This window comes from Pseudomyrmex gracilis, unplaced genomic scaffold (assembly GCF_002006095.1).
Source record: "Pseudomyrmex gracilis isolate BER0280 unplaced genomic scaffold, ASM200609v1 scaffold_351, whole genome shotgun sequence".
Lineage (NCBI taxonomy): Eukaryota > Metazoa > Arthropoda > Insecta > Hymenoptera > Formicidae > Pseudomyrmex > Pseudomyrmex gracilis.
The window spans coordinates 120836-130513 of NW_018020935.1; the positions used below are offsets into that span (position 1 = coordinate 120836).

The 9678-nt window shown below is 37.0% G+C and overlaps 1 protein-coding gene across 1 annotated transcript in view; it reads left to right on the forward strand.

The window, feature by feature from the left end:
• The window catches only part of LOC109860225 (scavenger receptor class B member 1), a 37486-nt gene extending 28774 nt beyond the window's left edge, over nt 1-8712 (forward strand). The window contains exons 3-6 of the mRNA XM_020439164.1: nt 611-1108; nt 1329-1527; nt 4743-4951; nt 7569-8712. Coding sequence (XP_020294753.1) covers nt 611-1108; nt 1329-1527; nt 4743-4951; nt 7569-7811 — 1149 coding nt within the window. The 3' untranslated portion in view covers nt 7812-8712. The remainder of the gene's footprint in view (nt 1-610; nt 1109-1328; nt 1528-4742; nt 4952-7568) is intronic.
• Nucleotides 8713-9678: the final 966 nt, after the last annotated feature.

Below are 9678 nucleotides of genomic sequence, written 5' to 3' on the forward strand. Positions count from 1 at the left end.
AGATCAGAAAAATCTACTTGCCATATTCAGTTTTACAAAAGTGCTCGTAAATATCATATATAATGTTTTTAAGAAAAGTTCTTTCGTACACGTTACTAACACAACTAGTAACAACTTACAATAAAAAGAAGAATATTTTCCAAGATTTAGTAAGCAAGATAATAGCAGTTTGACAACTAACCCCGTGTCACAACTAGCCCCGGTCTCCCTTACGTCACACAGTACTGATCGTCCATATCGCACAAGCAGGCCCGACCAACACTTTACAATAGGATAAGACGCGACTGAGAACAGCGTGTGTATTTGAATTTGAATTTTATTTTAATTGGATTTTATGTTGATTTAATTGTAGAAATGCATTTGATAAGGACCTAATACAAGGTCGAAAGCGTTTATTGTTATTGGTTATTTCAGAGGTATTATATAATTAAGACGTATATACATCATCTTGTGAAAAAAACTAAAACTATTTGGTAAAATGTGACTTATATTAGCTTGTGACTTGAAAGTTACATAGGCCCATAGAGGATTAACACACATTTTTGTGAATATTAATTTCTAACTTCGCGCGCAAACACTTGGGGTTCAAATATTTTCTCCAATCCTACAGACCTTGTCGGCTGGTTCCGAGGACGATCTCGTGGTCGTGCCAAACGTTCCCATGCTTTCGGCTACCAGCCAGTCGAAGCACGCCGCGCGATTTCTGCGTCTTGCGATGGCGTCCATCATGGACATCCTGAAAATCAAACCGTTCGTCGAGGTGTCGGTCGGCCAGTTGCTCTGGGGCTACGAGGACCCGCTGCTGAAACTCGCCAAAGACGTCGTGCCCAAGGAGCACAAATTGCCGTACGAGCAGTTTGGTTTGCTCTACGGCAAAAATTCCACCATGCCGGATTTGTACACGATATTCACCGGCGCCAATGACATCACCAAATTCGGCATAATGAACAGATGGAATGGCAAGGAGGGCCTTGGCTACTGGACGACGCCCGAGTGCGACTCCATCATGGGCACGGACGGCAGCATTTTTCCTCCCCACATCACCAAGCAGACCGTGCTTAAGGTCTTCGACAAGGATCTCTGCAGAACGTTGCCGCTCGTCTTTCAGGTTTCTATATTTTTATACGTCTTTTTTTTTTTTTTTTAATTAATCGATTTTAAAGCAGTTAACATTTTCAGAAAGTCTCTCAACTCGCAATCTCTTGCGATTATCTTTCCTTGTGTGTGTGTGTGTGTGTATGCGCATATTTAAATATCCGCTGAAACATGTTTTTTTTTTTTTTTGTTTTTTTTCTCCATTCTGAAACGCCTTCCGAATTATTTTTTAGCGCGAAGTGATAGCCGCAGGAGGAATTCCCGGCTACAGATTCTCGCCTCCGACGGACGTGTTCACCTCGGTGGAGAATAAAGCTTCGCAGCAGTGCTACTGTCCGTCTGGACCGCCGTGCGCACCCGAGGGCACGTTTAACGTTTCCCTGTGTCAGTTCGACTCGCCGGTTCTTCTCACCTTCCCGCACTTTTATCTTGGTGAGTGATTTGCCGGCGTGTAATGTTTTACGACGGCGAAAAAAAAATAAAATTGCATGCGAAACGTCTCGTAAAAAAGATCGGGAAGTTATTTACGCGCGAGCGAACTTAATTCCATAGATTTATAGATAATTTGGGCTTTTCACGACTCCGTGTCGAGAGGGACGCGTGTACGGGAGCGACGATTGAGCAACGACACTCAGCGCAAATACACACTATCTCGTTTGCGTTGTTGTTGTTATTATTATTATTAATAAAGAAACTTAAGGCTCTCTTGAAGTAATAACTAAGAAATGAATAAGATCATACGAGCCGCTTTGCGGGATGTTATGCTGAAATGTTCTATTATATATATGTATACATATATATATGTTTACATGTAAATTTTTACACGTGTTTTTTGAATTGAAATTTCAATTCTTAAAATCATACAGTATGCTATACTTGCATTTCATGTATGAAAGACCCCGAATACCCCCCGAACTAATTTTAAAATATTGCGAAAAAATATTTTAAATATAAAATAAAAAAATGATAAAACATTAATAAAAAATAAAAAATAAATAAATTAATAATAAATTTTTAAATATAATATTTTAAAATATTGCGAAAAAATATTTTAAAATTTGTTCGGGGGGTATTCGGGGTCTTTCATACATGAGATGCAAGTATAGCATACTGTAATGATTTTAAGAATTGAAATTTCAATTNAAAAAACACGTGTAAAAATTTACATGTGAACATATATATATGTATACATATATATAATAGAACATTTCAGCATAACATCCTGCAAAGCGGCTCGTATGATCTTATTCATTTCTTAGTTGTTATTATTATTGTTATTATTATTCCTTTATTATTTTATTATTATTATTGCCGTCACAGAGAGCTCGAATTCGCGAATTAACCTTCCTAATTACTACGCGCAATACACGTATCGCCACAATGTTCGACGTCGTGAATCAAAAACGCTCAATGTCCGACGCGTGCATGTGTAAGCCCGCCACCAGCAGCCGATCGTTAGCTGCAATTTTTTCGCGATCGATCTCTCTCGCACGAATCTATTTTAACACGTTGTATATAATTACTTGTTACATAAATACGTAATCTCCACGAAATAAATTTCTGCTTCGGTTGTGTCTCGCGGATAAATTTGTTTTGCGTAACACGCGATATACGCTCGCGGACACACTTTTTTTTTACTCCGCATCGCGACAATTACATTTCGCTCGCAATTGCCGCACATTACAATTTCCTGAATAGCGGTAAGTAGTTCACCTTAATCGCGTTCAGTCCTGTTTTTTTTTCTTTTCTTGCTTTACTACGCGGTAAATTCGCGATCGATTCGGCCGGGTTAATAAACATCGTTCGAACGCGTGCCGGTTTTGCAAGCGAGATCTGTCTGTCGCGTCGCTTCCGGCGCTTAAATCGAAATCAGAGATGAAGCAAATTCGCAAGCGGTTGCACGGAAGAGTCTATTTTTTTCTTTTTTTTTCTTTTTGTTTTGTTTTACATTGTTGTCTTCTCGCCAGAAAACGATCTCTTATTTTTCTCTTTCGCATATCCGCCAGAATACACTGCGCCGCGATTTTCCCACAAAATACCATTCGAACTTTCTCCCGCGTGTGTTCTATATATTGCGCCAATTTTTATTTTCAGCGTGCTTAAATTCTTTTACACAAGGTCTCTCGAGAGTTGTATTTCGTCACCGCTCGTTGTGCGAACCTGTTTTTACCTCATAACATTCGACAAGTATATCAGATTGTGATATGCTTTTAAATTTGCGTTAATTTAAAATACACGCGTGCGCATATGAGATGATGCTTTAATTAACTATCAATATATATATATTGAATGTGTATCTAGTTTTATCACATCCGTGAATGTGACGGATATTTTAAAAAGAGAGACAGTGTATGTGCTTTTATGTTTAGTTTATGTAAAATAAAAGTTATAATTGGACAAGAACAATATTTAACTCAAAAAATCACTCAGTTAAAGAGAAATCTGAAAACTGTCGCTTTGTCAATCTCTCGGTAGTGTTCTAGTGGTCTCAAAAAATGAGTATTTTGCGAGCAACTTCTTATGGACAAAAATGTGAACTCTGTGACAGAAATATTAAAAATATTTTATAAGTGCACCAAAAAAATTATATTCTTGTAAGTAGAAGATTTTATACTTAAAAAATCTTCTTAAAGACTTTAGATGATATTCTTCTGAAATTAAGAATATGTTCTTTATTTAAGAATATCATCTAAAAATTAAAAATATATTATATAAATTATAATATATTTTTATAATATAATAATATATTTAATAATATTATAATATATATTATAAATTATAATATATATTTTTAAAAAATTAAGAATATATTCTTTATTTAAGAATATAGTCTTTTTCGATAGTGAGATATATATATGTTTTTCTATAGAGGCTTTTTATATTCTAATCAGTATATATTCTTATCAATATTATTACTATTTAGAGGATTTTTCTCTTAAAATAAGAAACTCTTCTTGGCGCCTATTTTAGTATAAAATGTACTTAAAGTAAGTGGGATATCCTCAAAACAAGAAGACAATTTTTTCGGTGTGTATAATATTAAAAATAAAAAAATATTTAATAACAATAATTTTTCTTACAGACAGTTTAAATCTTACAGACGCAAGAATGCAAACATTTCCGAGAGCAAAAAAAAAAAAAATAAATTAACAAATTCTAGTTTAACGCGTCGTTTAATGCTCTTCGCTTTGCGGTAAAGTTTTTTTGTATTTCGAAAGACACTAAAAGACACTAAGTGCAACTCTCTTAAATTGCTCTCGAGATATTAGGCGCCACTTATAAACTGCTGCGTGTTTCTGTATATTACGTACAACCGCGCGAAGTGACTTTTGACGCTGCAAAAATATGACATTGTGCAAAAAGCATGCAAACGCGGCACGTACAAGTGAACTGATTTTTTTGTTGATTATTATCGAACCGAAACAAAAAAAGAATGCGAATAAAAAAATCATTATTCTGACAAATGCCAACATATTGAAATGAGTGGAATATTTTAATACTAATAAAAAATTTGAATTTCTTTTTTTTTCTAACTTATATGTGTGTGTGTGTGTGTGTGAAATCGAAAAAAATCTTCTCATACCTTGAAATCTTGAAAAAAAAAACTTTTTAAAATTTATTTCCTCTGCTTATCTCTTTTTTTCTAGCCGATCCGACCTTGCGAGAGGCTGTGGTGGGCATTACGCCGCCGGAGGCCGAAAAACACGAGCTCTACATCGACGTGCAGCCGATAATGGGCACGGCGATGAAGGCGCGAGCGAGAGTGCAGATAAATCTCGCGGTCAGCCAGGTGCGAGATATCAAACAGGTCGCATCGTTTCCCGACATTGTTTTCCCCATTATGTGGTTCGAAGATGTAAGTACATATATATATATATATATATATATAGCTCTTATTACAGTAAGTATACGTAATTATCCCATTTACTAAAATTGCCTCTGCTTTGCGAGAAGACATTCATTGACGTCTCCCGAGTACGCAAAGTTAATTACATAATACATACTGTATATCAAACAGCGTAATTAAACAGCGTAATAAAATTAATATTATCACTTTTTTTTAAGTTAGAGTAATAGATATTTGTTAAAACACACCAAGACGCGTGTGTGACGTTACAAAATGTAGATATTATTTAACGTTGACATATTAACAGAGACATGAGATTTTTACACGCGTGTGCATATATTTTACATAAGAGCGAACATTTTTCCCTATCGAGTGGATTGTTTAATTTATGATTATTAATCCCGAGTGATTCACGATACAGAACGCAAAGTGCAGCGTTGCACGATGATTTCTGAGGCAGACAGGTACAATTGACCTTTTACCCTCTCATCCCTGTCAGAGAACGCAGTCGTGTGTGAATCATCGGCGTTTTGCTTTTGTTAAATTTATCTACGCAGCAACTCGACATTGAATATTTAAACGAGCAACAGCGCGGCGATTATCTTCGCTAAATCGCGCAGATACAAAAGATACGTTTTGCGGACTAACGCAAAAAGTAGGAACTACCACTTTTTTTTACAGGTCGTAATAACGTTGTGTTCCAAACGAAAAACAATCATATCGAACGCGAAAAGATTTACCGCGGCAATCTGCGTCATCCGATTAAGCTGACCATGTGTGATAAAAAAGTTGTGTAATTATGCTATTATTACACGGGCGAGAAATGTTCGCGGCAAAGACGTCGTCTCTGATTATCGCGATGAATTCGAAACGCTAAAATAAAACAGATATACTTTCTGTGTTAACAAAAACGAAACGACCGCGAGCGAACAATTTGAGCGAAATTCGAAGCGAACTACGTGATAACAAACAAATTAGAATTTGTTTCTCTCGATCGAGCGAGCGCGAAATCACAAATTAGGTTTCTTCAAGGACGTACCAGGTATTTCGTACATGAATCCCCAGTTTGTCCTTCTTCAATCTACGTCACACCGTACGACGCGAATGTCGCGTCGCGTCGCGTCGCGCTTACAAATCGTCGCTATCGTCGTCTACGAGTCGATTGGCGCGTACCGGTGAAATTTTTATTTTTTTTTTTCTTTTTTGTCTCGATGACAATGGCAAGTACGTGCCTTGGTGGCCGTCGTTAGTTTGCGGTATGGCGCCACCGCAACCCATACGCGCGTTTGAATACCGCTCACGTAGAAGAGCCACGTATCGCCGCGCACATTTCAGCCCATATGATTCATATTAATGGAACTTGTCCCGAGTCGCGAACCACGCTAATAAAGAGTTCGACGGCGTTTCTCCGAGTTGCGCGCGCAACGATGCAACGTTACGTCGACGACGAGGAAAAAAAAAAAAAAGGAGATTCGCTGTGAATCCGAAGTGTTTGCTCTTTGATCTTCGAGAAGCGAGAGACTCATCTCGCGAAAACTGGTTTTGGAACATCGATTATCTCCAAACGAACAATACGCCACTTTTTTCGGGATCAATGAGTCTATTTTTTGACGCTTTGTGTTAAATGTTAAACGCCTGAAACTGTTTTTTTTTCTCTCTGCTTCTTTTCGTCGTTTTCTTTATCTGCGTTTTAACGCGGAAGAACGATTTTGTAAGACGATTCTTAATAAATATCTCAGCGGAAGTTATAGGAGATAGAGAATAGATTTAAGTGTCAAGTAGGAAGATATGCGTGGACATTAGAAGGGCAATGTTATGTGCACTTTAGACGTAAGGTAATTAAGATAATGTACAAAGTAGAAGTAAGTTAGGGTAAGAAAACGATATGTATAGGTTTGGAGAATGGGAGACGTTAAGGGTATGGGTGGAATTAGAAAGCTTGTAAACCAAGTCCCCTTCTTGGCCGGGAAGGCTGGTGTGAATAAATAAATAAATAAATAAAATAAATATCTCAGCGAGATAAGGTCAAAAGCATCTTCGAAGAGAGTCGCGCGTACTACAATTTCCGAGTAATATAAAATTTCAGTAAATTTGAGAGAACAGAAATAGCTTAGTTTATACAAATAAAAAGAAAAATTAAACAATTAGAAGATATTTATTTATTAAAATAAATAATCTTAAGTCATTAAGTAATTAAGTCGGTTCATTTGAACCGACACACCGCCTTAGGTTCTTTCAGTTACTTTGTAACTCGCTGAGCGTAATTATGTGAAGTTGTGTCAAGTTTGGGTTTTAAGAAGTTTATATCCATGTCCACACACTTTATATTGAAAAAGGCCTAATTCGAAGGTCGAAAAAACGTTATATATTAGTTTTCTTGAATAAAGTAACACATTATTTACATACACATCATCATCAGTGTTTTGCTTCAAACAGCCATTGTTAATGACTTAAGATTTATTTTAAAAAATTATATTTATTTATTTTAAATATATTATATTTAAATATAATATTTATATATTTATTTTAAAAAATTTGAAGCTGACTACACTCATCATCATTTATTTATTTATTAAATTGTTTCTTTGTGACTAATGATGTATTTCTCTTTTTTTTGTTCACGCAGTGTGTCGACGAGCTTCCGCCGGAGATGCGTTCTCTGCTGAAGCTCGGAGTGGATCTTCCGCCGGTGGCTCACGCCGCGGTTTCCGGCATTCTCGCCGCGATCGGCGCGATCGTTCTACTCGGCGCCCTGGTGTGTTTGGCGCGCGCCGCCAAGCGTCAGGAAAAGTTGCACCTGAGCAATCCGTTGCCGTCGAACGCGACGAACACCAAGACCGGTCAGCTGAATCCGGCCTTCAGCAAGTAGACGTTATTGTGGTGCTTCGAGGGAGAGTGACGAGGAATCGGACGAGTGCGCTCCGATTTGAGATCGCGCTGGGAATTCTATCCGCGGCGGGATCGCGCGCGAATTCGCGCGTTGTCGCGTTGGACTTGTGTACGATAATCCTTACTTATATCATAGGCGACGGGCATGTGCTTTATCTCTTTCCAGATAAATTAAAATAAATCCTATACGATCGAACTCTCTCTCTCTCTATCTTTCTCTCTCTCTCTCGAGTCTTGCGAGAAAAAGCGGGAGAAAGAGACGGAGAGAGGGATATAGCGACGCGACTCCTCGCGCGACGCAGATTTTTATTGGCGCCGCTGATATGTGGACGCGCCGATAATGTTAGATTTTATTTATGTTGTTACGCGTGTTTTTTTCCCTTCCTTCTGCTTCTCGGGACGATATTTTGACGAACAGATAGAGACGCGTGAGTACAAATAAAAAATCGCGAGTATAAATCGACCGGCTACGAATTCGAGATTGTTTGTGTGGAACAAGTGTTCTTCAGTATTACACACACGCTTACTTAATCGCGAGTTCAGCACGAATCGACGCGTTCTCTGCGAAAAATAACGCGGTTTTAACAGTTCGAAGTATTTTTTATTCAAAAACCATCGCATCTCGCGTGTAGAGAAATCCGTGAATTCGTGTCGTCGCTCTTTTTCGATGTTTGAACTTCGCAGCGAGTCAATCGACGCTTTTGCGACTATTTTTTCAAGAACAAATTTAAATGTTATTTTATTACTTGTGCGTCCAAGTTAATTTCTTTAAACATGTTGTTTATTTATGTATACATGTTTGACAACATCGTTTATAATATCTTTTTGAATACTGTTTGCCTCGATTCTTGCGAAAATAAAACAGCTGAGTTGTAACGTAACTTGTCACAATATTTATATAATTCTTTTGTTTTTTTATTAGGATTAAATTGATAACGAACCACCAATTATATATATATATACCCATTATATATATATATAGCCACGCGTCTACTGTGTGTGAGCGCTCCGCGCGGTTCACTGACGTGCGCCTGGCTAAAGATCGGCGCTGATTGGCCTGATTTACTCAATAATTACTTCTTTAATATAAATAATAGAAAGAAATTGGTTCAGGACTTTTCGACTCAGTTTTTCTACCTGCCTACGAGAGATGTCACACCAATTCTGGGACACTTTGTATATATAATGGGTGGTTCGTTATCACTATATATATATTTATATATATTATATATATGTATTTACACGTATACTTGTTCCACGATGAACGAATCGTTCGCAGAATTTTTACATCGCCATTTTGCACTTGCATGTAACGCGGCCGATTGTCGATGCTAACATTGACACATAAGAATTTTTAAGATTAATATTCCGTCCATGATGTTGTATTCCGGGGTCGAGCATTGTTCGCAAATTGAGCGGTTATTTTCGTGGGAGTTTGTGCAACCAGAGATATCGCACGTGTATCGCAGCAATAATAGTTANAACGTAAAAACAACAGAATTGTTTTCTGTATGTATATAGAGAACGAGGCAGTTATCGCGAACCGATTGTAATTACCAGAGTACTATTCCTCGTTGTTTGTTTGTACATGTATTACTATTTTATTATTATTATTATTATTATTATTATTATTATTATTATTATTGTATTACAAGTAAAAAACATATATTACATATTTTTTTTATTAGAGACGTAAATTATACTTTTTAGAAATCTAACGCAAGAGGGAAAACAAATTATACTTTTCTACGGTGAAAATCAAAATATGCCAAATGAATATGCACGAAGAAATTAGATCACCGATGTCTCAGCGTTGAGTAGTTGTATAAACTATTCCGACACACTAA